The sequence below is a fragment of the Oncorhynchus tshawytscha genome, linkage group LG09, assembly GCF_018296145.1.
Source record: "Oncorhynchus tshawytscha isolate Ot180627B linkage group LG09, Otsh_v2.0, whole genome shotgun sequence".
NCBI lineage: Eukaryota > Metazoa > Chordata > Actinopteri > Salmoniformes > Salmonidae > Oncorhynchus > Oncorhynchus tshawytscha.
This window is the reverse complement of record NC_056437.1, coordinates 80,621,756-80,639,887: the sequence shown is the minus strand read 5'-3', so window position 1 is coordinate 80,639,887 and position 18,132 is coordinate 80,621,756. Positions and strand designations below refer to the sequence as shown.

At 46.0% G+C, this 18,132-nt stretch overlaps 1 protein-coding gene across 4 annotated transcripts in view; it reads right to left on the bottom strand.

The window, feature by feature from the left end:
* Positions 1 to 2,443: 2,443 nt before the first annotated feature.
* The window catches only part of LOC112259218 (serine/threonine-protein kinase N1), a 45,547-nt gene continuing 29,858 nt past the window's right edge, over positions 2,444 to 18,132 (bottom strand). For 3 of the 4 annotated variants that reach the window (XM_042327596.1, XM_042327593.1, XM_042327595.1), the window contains exons 6-23: positions 17,857 to 18,002; positions 17,500 to 17,713; positions 16,526 to 16,717; positions 16,257 to 16,366; positions 15,292 to 15,435; positions 12,168 to 12,240; positions 11,389 to 11,521; positions 11,185 to 11,272; positions 10,258 to 10,343; positions 9,856 to 9,928; positions 9,666 to 9,757; positions 9,171 to 9,347; positions 8,833 to 8,895; positions 8,633 to 8,709; positions 8,229 to 8,371; positions 6,979 to 7,086; positions 6,637 to 6,717; positions 2,444 to 3,527 (exon numbers count right to left, since the gene is read on the bottom strand). In XM_042327596.1, the coding sequence (XP_042183530.1) occupies positions 3,324 to 3,527; positions 6,637 to 6,717; positions 6,979 to 7,086; positions 8,229 to 8,371; positions 8,633 to 8,709; positions 8,833 to 8,895; positions 9,171 to 9,347; positions 9,666 to 9,757; positions 9,856 to 9,928; positions 10,258 to 10,343; positions 11,185 to 11,272; positions 11,389 to 11,521; positions 12,168 to 12,240; positions 15,292 to 15,435; positions 16,257 to 16,366; positions 16,526 to 16,717; positions 17,500 to 17,713; positions 17,857 to 18,002 (2,204 nt within the window). In that variant the 3' untranslated portion in view covers positions 2,444 to 3,323. The remainder of the gene's footprint in view (positions 3,528 to 6,636; positions 6,718 to 6,978; positions 7,087 to 8,228; positions 8,372 to 8,632; positions 8,710 to 8,832; positions 8,896 to 9,170; positions 9,348 to 9,665; positions 9,758 to 9,855; positions 9,929 to 10,257; positions 10,344 to 11,184; positions 11,273 to 11,388; positions 11,522 to 12,167; positions 12,241 to 15,291; positions 15,436 to 16,256; positions 16,367 to 16,525; positions 16,718 to 17,499; positions 17,714 to 17,856; positions 18,003 to 18,132) is intronic. The other variant, XM_042327594.1, reaches the window with a different exon arrangement.

The following is an 18,132-nucleotide window of genomic DNA, read 5'->3' as shown; positions in this document are numbered from 1 at the left end:
TCAAACAACACTATTTTGGGGTTTATATGGTTCCATTTGAGGTATAAGGGTGTAAAGTCTCATTTGCATATTTCCTAATGTGTCATATTATGGTGTCTTGCAATGTGACATCCAATCTCTAGTGGTATCCATTTAAGAGGGAGGATGTCCAGAACTTTTACATCACCTACAACTTACATTCAGAATCTATGTCAGAGCAGCGCAGAGCGTAATGTTGCTTGAGACTACCTACATCATGTAATCTGAAACAGCCTCCTCAGTAATGGTTGCCATAAACCAAAACACTTACAGATTAGTTTAAGAAAATGCATGTTACATATTGAAACAAACCATTTGTAAAAATCTACTTGCAGGAAAGAGCCACATGGAAATGCAGACAAAGTGTTTGAGGATGGTTAATGTGAGTGTGACTCTGAGGCAGACCAAGCCAGGGAAGATATCTATAATTGCATGCATTCGTCTCTCTACGCACCGTTGCTAGTTAAAGGCCCACTATTGCTCCAACAACCACTTATCTGTCCTGGTTTCTTAAGTAAAGAGATCAGAGTACATTTGACTGGCAGACTTGATAAACAGACTGAAGAACATGCAGCAGGGGCATTTGAGCCATAGAGCCTTCAGCAGGCCAAGTTGGTGACATTGATGTGTAGCAACCTGATGCTCTTTAGCTACACCTGTTTGTCATTGCGCTTAGCATATTTTCTGGATCGGTGACATTCACATATTTTTCCAAAAATGACAATAAGGTAGTTATTGTGGGTAGTTATTGTTGGTCTCTGTTCACTGCCCATGGTGTCCTAGACTGCTACAGTGTGTCCTACAGAGAGAGAGAGAGAGAGAGACACTCCTGTCTCTTCCTGGTAATGGTTTCTTATATTGGCTTTGATCAGAAAAGTGCAGGAAAAAATGAAACAGCAGTCTCCTATTAAAGTAGGCTGCAGTGAAGATGGGAGTGAGGGAAAGAAGGACAGAACGAGGGAGGAGAGAAGTGTGTTCCAGGAACACCCTGACCCCCTCACTCCCACTGCTTGAGTGCCCCCTCTCCACACACACCATCAACACGTTCATCTCTCCTCATCTAACCCCACCCCCTCCACATCTTTTCTCCCTTTTTTTCTCTACAGTGATGTTCCCTGTCTCTCTTTTTCCCCCCCCTTTTCTGCATCAAAATGATAATCTGACACATTATTCCTTCTGTCTTTCATTATCCTGTTCCTCTTCTCCAGGGCACAGTATTGTCATTAGCACATTGAATAATAACAATGGGACCACATCCTCTCCTGCTGTACAGTATCAGACTCAGCTCTGTTCTCAGGGTGCTAGAGTGTCGCTCCTATTTCTTTGTCCATGCCATATGTCACCATCTCTACACCTGCACTGGTGGCCCACTGTGTCAGTCTTTGTCTACTTTCTTGCTGGTTGGTACTCTCTGTTTCAGACATAGTTCCAGCCCCCTGAGATCACTGAGCACTGCTGTAACTATTGCTCTGTGATGGCATAACACGCTGGGCTAAAATTACCTATTTTTTAATTTGTTGTATTTCACCCCCTTTTTCTCCCCAATTTCGACCTTGTCTCATTGCTGCAACTCCCCAACTGTCTCGGGAGGCAAAGGTCAAGTGATGCGTCCTCCGAAACATGAACCGCCAAACCATGCTTCTTAACACCTGCCCACACCAATGTGTTGGAGGAAACCCCGTTCAACTGACGACCAAGGTCAACCTGCAGGCGTCCGGCCTGCCACAAGGAGTCGCTAAAGCGCGATGAGCCATGTATAGCCAAACCTCCCCTAACCCGGACGACGCTGGGCCAATTGTACGCCGCCCAAAGGGACTCCCGATCACAGCCGGTTGTGACACAGCCTGGGAACGAACCCGGGTCTGTAATGACCCCTCTAGCATTGCGATGCAGGGCCTCAGACCGCTGCACCACTATGGAGGCCCTGCTCTACTGACCGTTTCATTCTCATCCATTTTATTATATTGCATTATGTTGACCTTAGGCCTAGTCATTCATTGTTTATGTGAATCTACAGCAGAGAGACTCCAAATTCCACAGTATGTTTCTGACCTGGAGAGAACACACACACACACACAATGATGGAAAAGACGTGTTTGGCCCATTAGGACTGAGTGTCTTCATGGTTTATCCGCTACTGCTAATGGTGTCTGGTGACATGCAGCACACTCTGCTCTGTTCTATTACTCAACATAATGAATGTAACGGCAGGCATTAACATTGCTTTAAAAGGAGTTCAGACAATCCTGGATGACAAACAAATGTAGTTATATTAGTTTGGATTGTGTGAGACAATATACACTACTGTACTCATGTTGTAGGTTGTATATCACAAAAATGAAAAATTAAGTTAAAAGAATTGCTGCTAATGTAGCTGGCTGAATGGTAATTGGGCTGAAGAGTCACAAAGCTGTGAGTCAGTCCATTGAGTTCACATTTTTACTAAGTCACAATTCCAGACATAACATCAGCATGATTGACAAATCAAACACCAGAATGAAACTAAAATCACAGAAAAATCATTCTAAATGATTGAGGATAAAACTCACTGACGTACCGAGTGGGGACAGTAGAGGAGTATCCCATTTGAAGACGATGGGTAACATGACATAGTGAGAACCCAGCACAAACACAGAAAAACACCTCAACCTTCCAACCTCATCATCCTCACTAGCATCCCTTGACAGTCGTCATACACTGAATCTGCACCCCACTCATCTCAATTTCTTTGGAACACTTGACCTTCTCTAAGGCTCCACCCTGTGGTCATTTATGAGAGGTGCAGGACTCTAGATGGACAGCAATGGGAACAGACTGAGGCAGGATCAGAATTTACACACAGAAACAGTAAGCAGCCTCAAACGATAAAGGGAGAGGAGAGACAGCAGACAGAGAAGCAATAGAGAGAGGTCCATTTGAGAGTAATCATATCTGATGATCCCTGCACCAACTGTATTGTCTTCTACAGAGAATATACTTTTCATCTTTTAAGTGGGCTCCATTACTTTCTATAGGGAAATAAACTATCCTCAGTTCCAGTGTTGCTATGCTGCACAGATACTGTGTCCCAGCACTCATCCACTGAGCGTATCTTCATGTATCATCCTATAAAAGGCCCTCCAGAAATCCATAGAGGTCAGTATCTCCGCAGCACGCATTCGCATCCTCCCGTAACTTTATCCTGCCTCGTCACAGTTCAGACAGGACAGAACAGCAGTAAACCTGTCCTGGTAACATCCCCCTTGCAGTGCAGAGTCCCTCGTCAGTTCCTCTTACAGTATAAAGGGAGAGTCTGACCTTGACCCTTAGCAGAGGTCAGAGACGTAGTCAAAGTCTTTGAAGCAGTCCTGGTCCTTGCGGGAGAGGGTGCGGCGTTCGCGGGGCGGCGTGAGGGCGGGGGTCTCAGCAGTGAACTCCTCGTCAAAGTTGCTGACGTCCTCCCTCCCCCTGATGTTGGGGACGAACGGGGGCGGGAGCCGCCTCTCCAGCAGCGCTTCCCAGTCCACACTCTGAGAGGGGGAACAGAGAGACCGGATTGGTTCATAGAATCCAGGTGAATTGAATCATCTATGCAACTGAAAACAGCAACCCGTGATGTGACACTACCACATAGAGTTGAAGCAGATGCTGGAACTATTTAACAGGCTCATTGATTACATAAAAATAGTTTAATCAGTGGTTTATAAGGAATGTTAACTAATGACATGTGTGTCTGTGTTTGAGAGAGAGAGAGAGCGAGGAAACTTGAGAGAGAGAACGAGGGAGAGAGCGAGGAAACTTGAGAGAGAGAAAGAGAGCGAGGGACCTTGAGTGAGAGAGAGAGAGCGAGGGACCTTGTGAGAGAGAGAGAGCGAGGGACCTTGTGAGAGAGAGAGAGCGAGGGACCTTGAGAGAGAGAGAGAGAGCGAGGGACCTTGAGAGAGAGAGAGAGAGCGAGGGACCTTGAGAGAGAGAGAGAGAGCGAGAGAAAGAGAGAGAGCAAGAGGGAACTTGAGAGAGAGAGAGAGAGAGAGAGAGCATGAGGGAACTTGAGAGAGAGAGAGAGAGCAAGAGGGAACTTGAGAGAGAGAGAGAGAGAGAGAGCAAGAGGGAACTTGAGAGAGAGAGAGAGAGAGAGCAAGAGGGAACTTGAGAGAGAGAGAGAGAGAGAGAGCAAGAGGGAACTTGAGAGAGAGAGAGAGGGAAGAGAGAGAGCAAGAGGGAACTTGAGAGAGAGAGAGAGAGAGAGAGAGGGAACAAGAGGGAACTTGAGAGAGAGAGAGAGAGCAAGAGGGAGAGAGAGAGAGAGCAAGAGGGAACTTGAGAGAGAGAGAGAGAGAGAGAGCAAGAGGGAACTTGAGAGAGAGAGAGAGCAAGAGGGAACTTGAGAGAGAGAGAGAGCAAGAGGGAACTTGAGAGAGAGAGCAAGAGGGAGAGAGAGAGAGCAAGAGGGAAGAGCAAGAGGGAACTTGAGAGAGAGAGAGAGCAAGAGGGAACTTGAGAGAGAGAGAGAGAGAGAGAGAGAGCAAGAGGGAACTTGAGAGAGAGCAAGAGGGAACTTGAGAGAGAGAGAGAGAGAGAGCAAGAGGGAACTTGAGAGAGAGAGAGAGCAAGAGGGAACTTGAGAGAGAGAGAGAAGAGGGAACTTGAGAGAGAGAGAGCAAGAGGGAACTTGAGAGAGAGAGAGAGCAAGAGCAAGAGGGAACTTGAGAGAGAGAGAGCAAGAGGGAACTTGAGAGAGAGAGAGAGCAAGAGGGAACTTGAGAGAGAGAGAGAGAGAGCAAGAGGGAACTTGAGAGAGAGAGAGAAGAGAGAGCAAGAGGGAACTTGAGAGAGAGAGAGAGAGAGAGCAAGAGGGAGAGAGAGAGAGAGAACTTGAGAGAGAGAGAGAGAGAGAGCAAGAGGGAACTTGAGAGAGAGCAAGAGGGAACTTGAGAGAGAGAGAGAGAGAGAGAGAGCAAGAGGGAACTTGAGAGAGAGAGAGCAAGAGCAAGAGGGAACTTGAGAGAGAGAGAGAGAGAGAGCAAGAGGGAACTTGAGAGAGAGAGCAAGAGGGAACTTGAGAGAGAGAGAGAGAGAGAGAGCAAGAGCAAGAGGGAACTTGAGAGAGAGAGAGAGAGAGAGAGAGAGAAAGAGGGAACTTGAGAGAGAGAGAGAGAGAGCAAGAGGGAACTTGAGAGAGAGAGAGAGAGAGCAAGAGGGAACTTGAGAGAGAGAGAGAGCTTGAGAGAGAGGAACTTGAGAGAGAGAGAGAGAGAGAGAGAGAGAGCAAGAGGGAACTTGAGAGAGAGAGAGCAAGAGGGCACTTGAGAGAGAGAGAGAGAGAGAGAGCAAGAGGGCACTTGAGAGAGAGAGAGCAAGAGGGAACTTGAGAAGAGAGAGAGAGAGCAAGAGGGAACTTGAGAGAGAGAGAGAGAGCAAGAGGGAAGAGAGAGAGAGAGCAAGAGGGAACTTGAGAGAGAGAGAGAGCAAGAGGGAACTTGAGAGAGAGAGAGAGCAAGAGGGAACTTGAGAGAGAGAGAGAGAGAGCAAGAGGGAACTTGAGAGAGAGAGAGAGAGCAAGAGGGAACTTGAGAGAGAGAGAGAGAGAGCAAGAGGGAACTTGAGAGAGAGCGAGAGAGAGAGAGAGCAAGAGGGAACTTGAGAGAGAGAGAGAGAGAGCAAGAGGGAACACTTGAAAGAGAGAGAGAGAGCAAGAGGGAACTTGAGAGAGAGAGAGCAAGAGGGCACTTGAAGAGAGAGAGAGAGAGACTTGAGCAAGAGGGCACTTGAGAGAGAGAGAGCAAGAGGGAACTTGAGAGAGAGAGAGAGAGAGAGCAAGAGGGAACTTGAGAGAGAGAGAGAGAGAGAGAGCAAGAGGGAACTTGAGAGAGAGAGAGAGAGAGAGAGCAAGAGGGAACTTGAGAGAGAGAGAGAGAGAGCAAGAGGGAACTTGAGAGAGAGAGAGAGAGAGCAAGAGGGAACTTGAGAGAGAGAGAGAGAGCAAGAGGGAACTTGAGAGAGAGAGAGCAAGAGGGAACTTGAGAGAGAGAGAGAGCAAGAGGGAACTTGAGAGAGAGAGAGAGAGAGCAAGAGGGAACTTGAGAGAGAGAGAGAGAGCAAGAGGGAACTTGAGAGAGAGAGAGCAAGAGGGAACTTGAGAGAGAGAGAGCAAGAGGGAACTTGAGAGAGAGAGCAAGAGGGAACTTGAGAGAGAGAGAGAGAGAGAGAGCAAGAGGGAACTTGAGAGAGAGCAAGAGGGAGGGAACTTGAGAGAGAGAGAACAAGAGGGAACTTGAGAGAGAGAGAGAGCAAGAGGGAACTTGAGCGAGAGAGAGAGCGAGGGAACTTGAGAGAGAGAGAGAGAGCGAGGGACCTTGAGAGAGAGAGAGAGCGAGGGACCTTGAGAGAGAGAGAGAGAAAGAGAGAACTTGAGAGAGAGAAAGAGAGAACTTGAGAGAGAGAAAGATGGAACTTGAGAGAGAGAGAGAGAGAGAGAGAGAAAGATGGAACTTGAGAGAGAGAGAAAGAGGGAACTTGAGAGAGAGAGAGTGAACTTGAGAAAGAGAGAAAGAGGGAACTTGAGAGAGAGAGGGAACTTGAGGGAGAGAGAGAGGGAACTTGAAAGAGAGAGAGACCTTGAGAGAGAGAAAGACTCACCCTAAAGAAAGGCTGTTTCTTGACATCATCAGCATCTTTCTCACCAGAGCCTAGGCGCCGCTCCGGGTTCCTCCTCAACAACTGGCAACAGAAAACAACAAACACCTCAACCCAGACATAACAACTCACAGCACAGACCCAACACCAGCTAGCAACACACACAGATGGCTAACAGCTGAAAAAACATCAGAAACACTTTCTTTCACAGAAAACCCACTGACTGAAAACTAGAAGCAAAATGGCTCCACCTTTACAGTGACCAAACTGACCATGTCGATCAATGAGATTCTCTCTTAGTCCACTGGTGATTGGTGGGATGTGAATGTTGGGGGAGGAGCTTACCCGTCTCATGATGCCGATGGCCTCTGTGGAGAGGAAGCGAGGGTAGCGCACCTCGTCATTCACTATGCTGTCAAACACCTCCTCTTCATCATCACCTGGGAATGGAGACTGACACACACATAGACCACACTGTCACGCTCGCAGCCACTCATTTAACCTATTATGGCGCCCCGGTGATGTGGCCAGGGAATGCCACTGTTTGGAGTGTAAGCCACACCCCACAACCAGCATTTTTAGGCTGCAGTGCCAAGCCCCACATCTGAAGCCACTCAGCCTCATTAGGCGGCAATACACCTGGGGCATATAAGGTGCAAGTTCAGTTCAGCATGAGAAGAGGAGCTACTGGCTGAATGCTGCAGGCCGAGCATTACAGACATTTGGGAAAAGCTCCTGGCTAGATGCCGAAGGCTGAGCTCTATAGACATTTGTTTGAAGCCCATGGACATTGTGAAGCTGGTAAGCTGGGTAGCAGCCCAGCCTGTTTTAAGTTTAGTTGAACTTTAAGTTCATTTAAGCCCTCTGTGGGAGAGTGTTTTGTTTTCAGTTACAGTTTGAGAACTATCTTTGTGACCCTTTTATTTTGAATAAATATGCCAGCTTGGCTTAAGTTGTGCCTCTGTGTTGGACTTCTGTCATTATTATCATCATTGCCATCCATCCCCCCACCATGCCTAGTGAGTCGTTACACTATATTAGTTTATGTAACATATGGCTCAAACACACATCACTTTATGTAATATAGACTAAAGTGCTATATTACCATAAAGGCTTAAAGTATATGTTACTGGCTTAAAGTATATATTACTTTAAAGGTAAGGGCTTAACTCATTAAAGGGATTCTCCGGTACTTTTGTATACTTTTTAGCCAGTAGCTCTGAAAGTGGTCCCCTGAAATTGGCTCTCTCTCGCTCTGCTGTGGGTGCATCTTGCTAGCTGTCACTCATATGGCGAGGGGCTGAAGCTCATTGGGTGAATTCGAATTGCTAGGGGGTTGGACCACGTGAGGGGAAAATGGTGCAGCACAGCTTCCAGAACTAGGGATTTCGTGGCTAACTGAGGTAAGACAGTAATTCTCCTAATGAACTGCATGTATGAACTACACATTGACACATCCAACCCAAAGCGGGAGGTTTAAAAAATACTTTAGTAGTCGCCAAAGTTCCAGAGCATGTCTAAATAATAAGACTAGATATGTATGGAGTCATATTTATATAATTCTCTGAAGAGGTTTTTAGAGTCAAGTCTCTTACCTCTCCCACCAGCATCTCATACACCAGTACTCCCAGGCCCCACCAGTCCACTGCCCTGGTGTAGGAGGTGTCTGTCAGAACCTCTGGAGCCAGGAACTCTGGAGTACCACAGAATGTACTGGTCCTGTCCCCATAGCCCATACCTGGGGAAGTAGAGAGAGATCAGGAATGAGAAGAAGGGAAGAAAAGAGAAGCAGTGAGAGAGAGGTTGTTGTGAGAGAAAAACAGAGAGAGGAAGGAGAGCGAGAGAGACACAAACTGAGTCACAAATATATAAAAACATGAGCACATTAGCAAAAAGAGGCTTCAATAATAAGACTCAAAAGTACTCCAAACTACAACCGCTATGACCTTGCATCCTTACAGAGACATGAGACATGCTGAATAAGTTATAGAGAACATACCCTCTTTGCAGAGCCCGAAGTCTGCGATCTTCACGTAGCCCTGTGTATCCAGCAACAAGTTATCGAGTTTAAGGTCCCTGAGGAGGAGGGATGAAGATTAATTCAAAATTGATGAGTACTCTGAGGATGAAGGGGTAGGAGGATGAGAGGGTGCCTGTCTTTCATGTGTTCTGTGTTTCATGTCTACCCAGAGTACTCACCGGTACACAATCTTATGGTCATGAAGAAACTGCAGGCCCAAAACCACACAGGCTGCGTAGAACCTGCAGGACAAACAGACAAACAGACAGACAGACAGACAGACAGACAGACAGACAGACAGACAGACAGACAGACAGACAGACAGACAGACAGACAGACAGACAGACAGACAGACAGACGACAGTAACAGCAGACCGTGGATGGATATGAGTACGCATACAGTACACAACCATATGAACACAAATATACATATCTCAAAGCATGCCTGCTCCTCCCCCATGTTTCGTTACACATTCAGTAGAACACAGCAAACACAGAAATACACAGCGGTACCCACACGGCTCGGGGCTCTGTAAAGACGTCTGCGTGGATGTGCATCATGAGGTCACCCCCAGCCGTGTACTCCATGACGAAGCACACATGTTCTGGGGTCTGGAAACATGCAAACAGGTTGACCAGGAAGGGATGGTGGGAGCTGTTCACCGTCTCAAAAATACGCTTCTCACACATCAAACTGAGGAGGGAGAGAGGAGAGGGAGAAGGAGAGAGGAGAGGGAGAGAATGATAGAAGACAACAGGAAAGAGAGACAACTGTCTAATGTCAAGTACAGTATGTAAACACACAGTTAACTTGTACAGTGTATATGTTTGCCATGGTTTGTTGCTGATCAGTTTTGTATTGACAATAATATTGTGGCACACTGTATATAAAACTAGACAATCCAGTCATAGAAATATCACCATGATGGAGGTCATATATTGTCAGAGAGAGGCATGATATTCTGCCTTGATTCTGTCTTGGCCTGTGTTGCATTCTAGTGTTGATCCATACCTGTCCACTTCGTCCCGCGCCACAATGTCTCCCTTCTTCAGTGCTTTGATAGCGTACACACTGCCTGTCCTCTTGTACTCCGACAACAACACCTGGAAAACACCAGTGGTTCATGTGGATCTCGACCTAAATCCTCTGGATGGAGAACTCCCAAACAAAGGGAGGATATTTCAAATGTGAGGACACATACTTTGCCAAAGTGTCCCCTGCCCAGCACAGCGATCAGCTTGAAGTCCTGCAGACACAGAGGGCCTTTGCTCTGTCTAATACCAGGACACAAAGAAAATAATAATGATCACAATCACTGAAATAGCCGTTACTTTACCATGTTGAATGGTCATCTGCTAGCTGAAGAAACAGGATGCAGTATTATCTGATGTTTTGTGTCTACCTAGCACTTCTATAGAGAGCATGTTGCTGTGATATATGTCTCTGTGGCTACAGTAACGTGTTATGGAGGAGGTCAGGTCATGTGGCCATATTGTGAGTGGGTGTGTTTCTCCAGCATCATACTGTAGGGGCCATATTGTGAGAGGATGTACTCGTGTGTGAGTGTGAGGACACACTGTGCCAACTCTGCATGTTGCTGTACCTGCGCAAGGAACTCGTGGATAGGGTTCTGGTTGGCCGGCCTTGGGCGAGGTCCGGAGGGGACAAGGGCTCAATCACAGGCTGTTCCTGAGAGTGAGAGAAAAAGAGAGACGGAGAGAGAGACATATAAAGAGGGGAGAGGGATAGGTAGAGAGAATGAGGGAGAAGGTGAGAGAGGGAGAAGGAAAAACAGACAGACAGGGCAACAGTAATTTTGTCACTCATCATTATTAGTAGCCAGTTCCCTGCTGGCTGGCTGCTCAATCCCCTTTCCTCTCCTCTCTTCCTCATTACTGTTAATTAGTTCTCGAAAAACACTAGAGTAACTAATCCAGTAATCCCCCAGCCCCACTGACCATACCATCTGTTACCAAGGCCCTCCCTTCCTCCGCATCTCTCTCCCTCTCCCTCCCTCACTCCCTCTGTCCCTCTCCCTCCATCTCTCCCTCTCCCTCCATCACTCCCTCTGCCCCTCTCTCTCTGTCCTCTCGTGCCAATCATGTTTTACACACTTGGAATCTAACACAGATTGGGCTTTGATCTAATTAAAGCTCATTCGATCCAATTTGGTCTAATTAGTGTGGATTTCTTCCTTTCCCCTCTTATTGTTACCTCTCTCCTCTCCTTCCTCCAAGGCCCTGCTCTGTCTCGCTCCAGATTCATCCTAGTCTAATAGTCCAATATGACTGGACCACTGTTTTTTAATCAAAGGCTTTCTGGAGGGAATGGCCAAAGGGAATGTGATACTACAGAGATGGCTATCAGATGATTATCACTCCATCGCCGCACCCTCCCTCCCTCTATCCTCCCATCCCTCCCTCCCTCTATCCTCCCATCCCTCCCTCCCTCCATCCTCCAATCCCTCCCTTATCCTCCCATCCCTCCCTCCCTCATCCCTCTGTTCATCCCTTCCTTCTCTTCTTCTCACCAGGTGGGGTGTGTCAAAAGCGTCTCTCCTGATCTCAGGTCTCAGAGGAGAGTCGCTCTCCAGAGTCAGCTTCTCCACTGAGATCTCCCTACGACACACACAGAAACACCAGTCAACAGTCTCCCCATGTACAGTATATGTTGTGCTTGCTGTCTGAAGCATTAAAGAGGTATGAGAAAGGCTATCTGTGTGTGTGTACAGTACCCAGAATGTGAGCGTAAGTGTGTGTGTGGGGTGTAGCTGGGAATGTTATTTCCAGTAGGGATGGCGTTTCTCAGTAGGCGGACCCAGGTGGCGATGTCAACATTCATCTGATGAGCACGCAGGAACGATTTACCTGCACACACACACACACACACACACACACACACACACACACACACACACACACACACACACACACACACACACACACACACACACACACACACACACACACACGGCACTAAGATATACTGATAAACACAAATCCCCCTGAAATGCAATCTATCCTGTTCACGAAGAAACTTTTAACATGTTTTACTCAATCCATTAGGACTGCCCAGATTGCACTGAAGACGTTTCAACCCGACACACTCAACTTGTCATACTCCAAAGCATTAATCCACCTAAAACCATCAGATGAATCCACAGCACTGCTAATTCCAACACTAGATGGCAATACAGAGCACAGAGGGATACAAAGTTACAAAGTGGGTTCTGGGTGAAGGTTGCATGTAGTCACATATCTAGGACCTCCCCCAGTCCCAATGTTAGGGGTGAACCACTAAACTGACTGTAGATCAGTGTCTAGGGGGCAACTCCATGCTACTCAGTGGGGAAGCAGTGGGGCGTCAGTGATGCAGGTGTGAGCCCTATAGGGATGCTGGGATACATGGAGCCAGGCTTGGCAGCTGCTGACAACATAAAGAACAAGATGGGGCTTTATCTAAGAGTTTACACATACTAACACAACACACTGTTCTGAGAAAAACTTATCTTACCATGCTGTTTGGAGAAAACCTTTTGTCTCTGCAGTCTTCGGCCTCTCACTATGACTGGGTTGAAGAACATTACCTGAAATACACACATATCAGTGGAGACATCAGAGGAGAAAGGGGAGGACCATCCTCCTCAGTGAATTTCATAAAAATAAAAAGAGTTAAACATCTAAAAAAGTTATCCTTTTTAGAGAAAACTATACTAAATATATTCACGTAACCATATAATTGATTAAAACACACTGCTTTGCAATGGTCTACAGTAGCTTCAACAGCACTCTGTAGGGTAGCATAGTCTAGCTGGTAGTTTCCACCCTCTGGGTACATTGACTTCAATACAAAACCTAGGAGGCTCATGGTCCTCACCCCATTCCATAGACTTACACAGTAATTATGACAACATCTGGAGGGCGTCCTCCAACCTATCAGAGCTCTTGCAGCATGAACTGCAAGATAATTCATCTAGTAAAGCATAAACTACAGCTAGCTAGCACTGCAGTGCTTAAAACAAATGTAATGAGTAGTTGACTCATAGAGGGAAAAAAATTTAACAAATACATTAAAGTAAAAAATGAAGAAGCAAGAAAGAGATATTTCATATTTTTTTCACTTTCACTTACTTAGCTAGCGAACGCAGCTAGCTAGTTTAGCCTACTTAAACACCCGGCTCAAACAGAGAGGGATGCCATGTTCGCTAGCTGGCTGCTGCTTTCTGACTACACTGTACTGCATGATTGTAGTGGGTTTACTAACGCGTTAGTTTTAGTAGCTATGTTGACTATGACGTTAGCTAATAATGGTGACAATGATGTAGGCTATGTGTAGCGGTTATGATATGAAGGTTTGGCTTAGAAAGATTTTTTCGCCTGGTCACAGACAGCTGATGTGTTTGTGGTGCACTGAAGTCCACAAGCGAAGGGAAAGGGTGAGAGGAGGAGAGCACATGGATGCAAAAAGGAATTAACAATCAAAGTGATCATACTGTTTGTATGTGGCTGCTATGAAAGTGACCTGTGTTTGTAGGTGATCAGGGGTGTATTCATTCCGCCGATTCAGTTGAAAACCATTCTTAAATGGAAGCAAATGGAACGAAATGGGGATAAACATATTTTATTTTGTCCAATAGAAACTCTTTTGCAACTGTTGGAATAATGATTACACCCTAGATCAGCTAGATCCTGGCAAGTGTGTGCAAGGCGGTATTGAATGTGTCACTGTCTGTCACCTTGATTACTCAAATTTATCTCGACCTGTGCACCTACATTGTAAACTTTCATTCATAGGCTAGGTTGTAGAAACCTTATGATGGGTATAAGGAAAATTTGAGAATCATGTAGTAGCCGAAACCCATCGATGTTACATTGAGCTGGGGGAATGGAATATGAATGACAGTGATCCAATATGCTGTAATAGAAATAAGGCCATGCTCATAAAACAAAATGTGCGTCCTCCCTCATCTTAAATAGCACTGATCGCCACGGACACATACAGTGCCAGTCAAAAGTTTGGACAAACCTACTCATTCAAGGGTTTTTCTTATAAATATTTTTTAACCATTTTCTACATTGTAGAATAATAGTGAAGACATCAAAACTATGAAATAACACATATGGAACCATGTAGTAACCAAAAAGGTGTTAAACAAATAAAAATATATTTGAGATTTGAGATTCTTCAAAGTAGCCACCCTTTGCCTTGAGGACAGCTTTGCACACTATTGGCATTCTCTCAACCAGATTCACCTGGAATGCTTTTCCAACAGTCTTTTAGGAGTTCCCACATATGCTGAGCACTTGGCTGCTTTTCTTCACTCTGCGGTCCGACTCATTCCAAACCATCTCAATTTGGTTGAGGTCGGGGGATTGTGGAGGCCAAGTCATCTGCAGCACTCCAATACTCTCCTTCTTGATAAAATAGCCTTTACTCAGCCTGGAGATGTGTTGGTTCATTGTCCTAATTATATTCCCACTAAGTGCAAACCATATGAGATGGCGTATCGCTGCAGAATGCTGTGGTAGCCATGCTGGTTAAGTGTGTTTAGAATTCTAAATAAATCACTGACAGTGTCACCAGCAAAGCACCCCCACACCATAAAACCTCCTCCTCCATGCTTTACGGTGGGAAATACACATGAGGAGATAATCCGTTCACCCACACTGAGTCTCACAAAGACACGGCGGTTGGAACCAATAATCTCTAATTTGGACTCCAGACCAAAGGACAAATGTCCACCGGTCTAATGTCCATTACTCATGTTTCTTAGTAAGCAAGTCTCTTCTTCTTATCGGTGTCCTCCAGTAGTGGTTTCTTTGCAGTAATTTGACCATGAAGGCCTGATTCACACAGTATCCTCTGAACAGTTGATGTTGAGATGTTTCTGTTACTTGAACTCTGTGAAGCATTTATTTGGGCTGCAATTTCTGAGGCTGGTAACTCTAATGAACTTATCCTTTGCAGCAGAGGTAACTCTGGGTCTTCCTTTCCTGTGGCGGTCCTCATGAGAGCCAGTTTCATCATAGCACTTGATGTTTTTGTGACTGCAATTGAATAAACTTTCAAAGTTCTTGAAATGATCCATATTGACTGACCATGTCTTAAAGTTATGATGGACTGTCGTTTCTCTTTGCTTATTTGAGCTGTTCTTGCCAATATAGACTTGGTCTTTTACCAAATAGGGCTATCTTCTGTATACCACCCCTACCTTGACACAACACAACTGATTGGCTCAAACGCATTAAGAAGGAAACAAATTCCACAAATGAACTTTTAAAAAATGCATTCCATGTGACTACCTCATGAAGCTGGTTGAGAGAATTCCAAGAGTGTGCAAAGCTGTCATCAAGGCAAAGGGTGATTACTAAAATCTAAAATCTATTTTTATTTGTTTCACCCTTTTTTCCCTTACTACATGATTCCATATGTTATTTCATAGATTTGATGTATTCATTACTATTCTAAAGAAAATAGTAAAAATAAAGAAAAACCCTTGAATGAGTAGGTGTATCAAAACTTTTGACTGGTACTGTATAGTTCAGGATTGAGCAGGGATGTATGTGTTGGTGCGTGTGTTTGCATGTTCGCATGTCTCTCTATGTGTGTATGTGTATACATGGCGGGGTGTCTGTACCTCAGCCAGCAGCAGGCCCTGAGGCTCCAGCTCCAGCTGAACTCTGTGTTTCTGGTTGTCCAGGAAGTCCTCCAGCTTCAGGTACTTGAGAGCACACAGGGAGCGGTAGTCCCTCCAGTACACTGCTATCTCCATCTCCCTGGACTGGGCCGAAACACAGGTCAACACACAAACTGTTTCAACCACAGGTGTACATACACTTCTTTTTACCTTTTAACACTCTCTCAATTCTCAATGTGCCTCTCTCTCTCTCAATTCTCAATGCGCCTCTCTCTCTCTCAATTCTCAATGCGCCTCTCTCTCTCTCAATTCTCAATGTGCCTCTCTCTCTCTCAATGTGCCTCTCTCTCTCTCAATTCTCAATGTGCCTCTCTCTCAATTCTCAATGCGTCTCTCTCTCTCTCAATTCTCAATGTGCCTCTCTCTCTCAATTCTCAATGTGCCTCTCTCTCAATTCTCAATGTGCCTCTCTCTCTCTCAATTCTCAATGTGCCTCTCTCTCTCTCTCAATTCTCAATGCGCCTCTCTCTCTCTCAATTCTCAATGTGCCTCTCTCTCTCAATTCTCAATGTGCCTCTCTCTCTCAATTCTCAATGTGCCTCTCTCTCTCTCAATTCTCAATTCTCAATGTGCCTCTCTCTCTCTCAATTCTCAATGTGCCTCTCTCTCTCTCAATTCTCAATGTGCCTCTCTCTCTCAATTCTCAATGTGCCTCTCTCTCTCTCAATTCTCAATGTGCCTCTCTCTCTCTCAATTCTCAATGTGCTTCTCTCTCTCTCAATTCTCAATTTGCCTCTCTCTCTCAATTCTCAATGCGCCTCTCTCTCTCTCAATTCTCAATGTGCCTCTCTCACTCTCAATTCTCAATGTGCCTCTCTCTCTCTCAATTCAATGCAAGGGGCTTTATTGGCATGGGAATCTCTCTCTCTGTCTCTGTGTGTGTGTTGTGTGATGTAATATCTTACTCTCTCCAGTTCTACAGTGAAGGTCTGGTCCCAGGCCTGCTCTCCCACTGTCTTCCAGCATGTCTGTCCCACCACTGTGTTCTCCAGCTTCAACACTGCACTCACCTCCGCTGTTCAACACATGTTTAGAAACTCACTACACAACACAAATGGACAGATACACACACACACACACACACACACACACACGCACACGCACACGCACACGCACGCACACACACACACACACGCACACACACACACACACACACACACACACACACACTTACAGGAGAGTTCGTCGGTCTTGCCGGGGATCCTGAGGCTCATGCTGCTGGTGCTGCGGCTGTAGAGACCACTGAGTTTGAAGGAGCGTCCGTCCCCTGGGCTGTAGCACGGCAAGACCACCGGGGTTCCTCTACTGCGCCCTGGGACCACCTCCAACACCCCCACACAGCCCAGCAGACGCACCTGCAGGGTACCTAGGAGAGAGAGCGAGAGAGAGAGCGAGAGAGAGAGCGAGAGAGAGAGAGTTGATATGTGATGTTTGAGTAGAAGTGAGAGTATCATACCTGGTTCAAAAGGTTTATAACTTCAGTCACTGGATATGGGAGAGATATTCAACTGAATCCATGAGTTTCTGATGCATTAGAGCCTTCAGTTAGGTATAGACAGAGAGGTAGTGAGAGACTATAGAGAGGCTGTAATAGTCAGTGATAAATTATAGAGAGGCTGTACGTGTCAGTGATAGGGTATAGAGAGACTGTAAGAGTCAGTGATAGGGTATAGAGAGACTGTAAGAGTCGGTGATAGGGTATAGAGAGACTGTAAGAGTCAGAGATAGGGTATAGAGAGACTGTAAGAGTCAGAGATAGGGTATAGAGAGACTGTAAGAGTCAGAGATAGGGTATAGAGAGACTGCAAGAGTCAGAGATAGGGTATAGAGAGACTGTAAGAGTCAGAGATAGGGTATAGAGAGACTGTAAGAGTCAGAGATAGGGTATAGAGAGACTGTAAGAGTCAGAGATAGGGTATAGAGAGACTGCAAGAGTCAGAGATAGGGTATAGAGAGACTGTAAGAGTCAGAGATAGGGTATAGAGAGACTGTAAGAGTCAGTGATAGGGTATAGAGAGACTGTAAGAGACAGTTATAGAGTATAGAGAGACTGTAAGAGTCAGTGATAGGGTTTAGAGAGGCTGTAAGAGTCAGTGATAGGGTTTAGAGAGGCTGTAAGAGTCAGTGATAGACTATGAGTGTATGTACCTGTGAGTGGGGAGGGCTTGCAGAGGGTGCTGTACTGGTTGTGTACATAGGGGGTTCCGTGTCTGGAGCTGAAGGCTGAGGAGGAGGCCAGCACCAGCTCTTCCTTGATGAGGCAGGCCTTGGGGTGGTCGTCCGTCAGCTCCAGCAGATGCTGCTCCAGAGAGCCTCTCAGCAGGTCACAGCGCTGGGACGACTCACTCAGACCACACTGGGCCTGGGGGGAGAGAGGAGCGAGGGGGTTTACAATGGTGTGTGTGTGTATGTTTTCATTTAAATGTGCCCTAAATGGTGTGTGTGTGCATTAAATGTACGCTCATGTGTGAGATCCATACAGTAGTCTTGTGTGTGAACTCTGACCTCTGACATGGCCTTCTTGTCCTGGACCTTCCCTACTCCCAGCAGCCTCAGCATGTTCTTGGCTCCCTCAGCCATGGCGTGCTCCACACGGTAATGATGCCACAGCTCCTCCACACGCAGCTCCACCCCACACGTGTCTGGCTTACCTGGGGAGAGCGATAACAAACCATTTACAGACCCCTTGGCTTTTTACACATTTTGTTGTTACAGCCTTATTCTAAAATGGATTAAATACATTTTTCCCTCATCAATCTACACACAATACCCCATAATGAC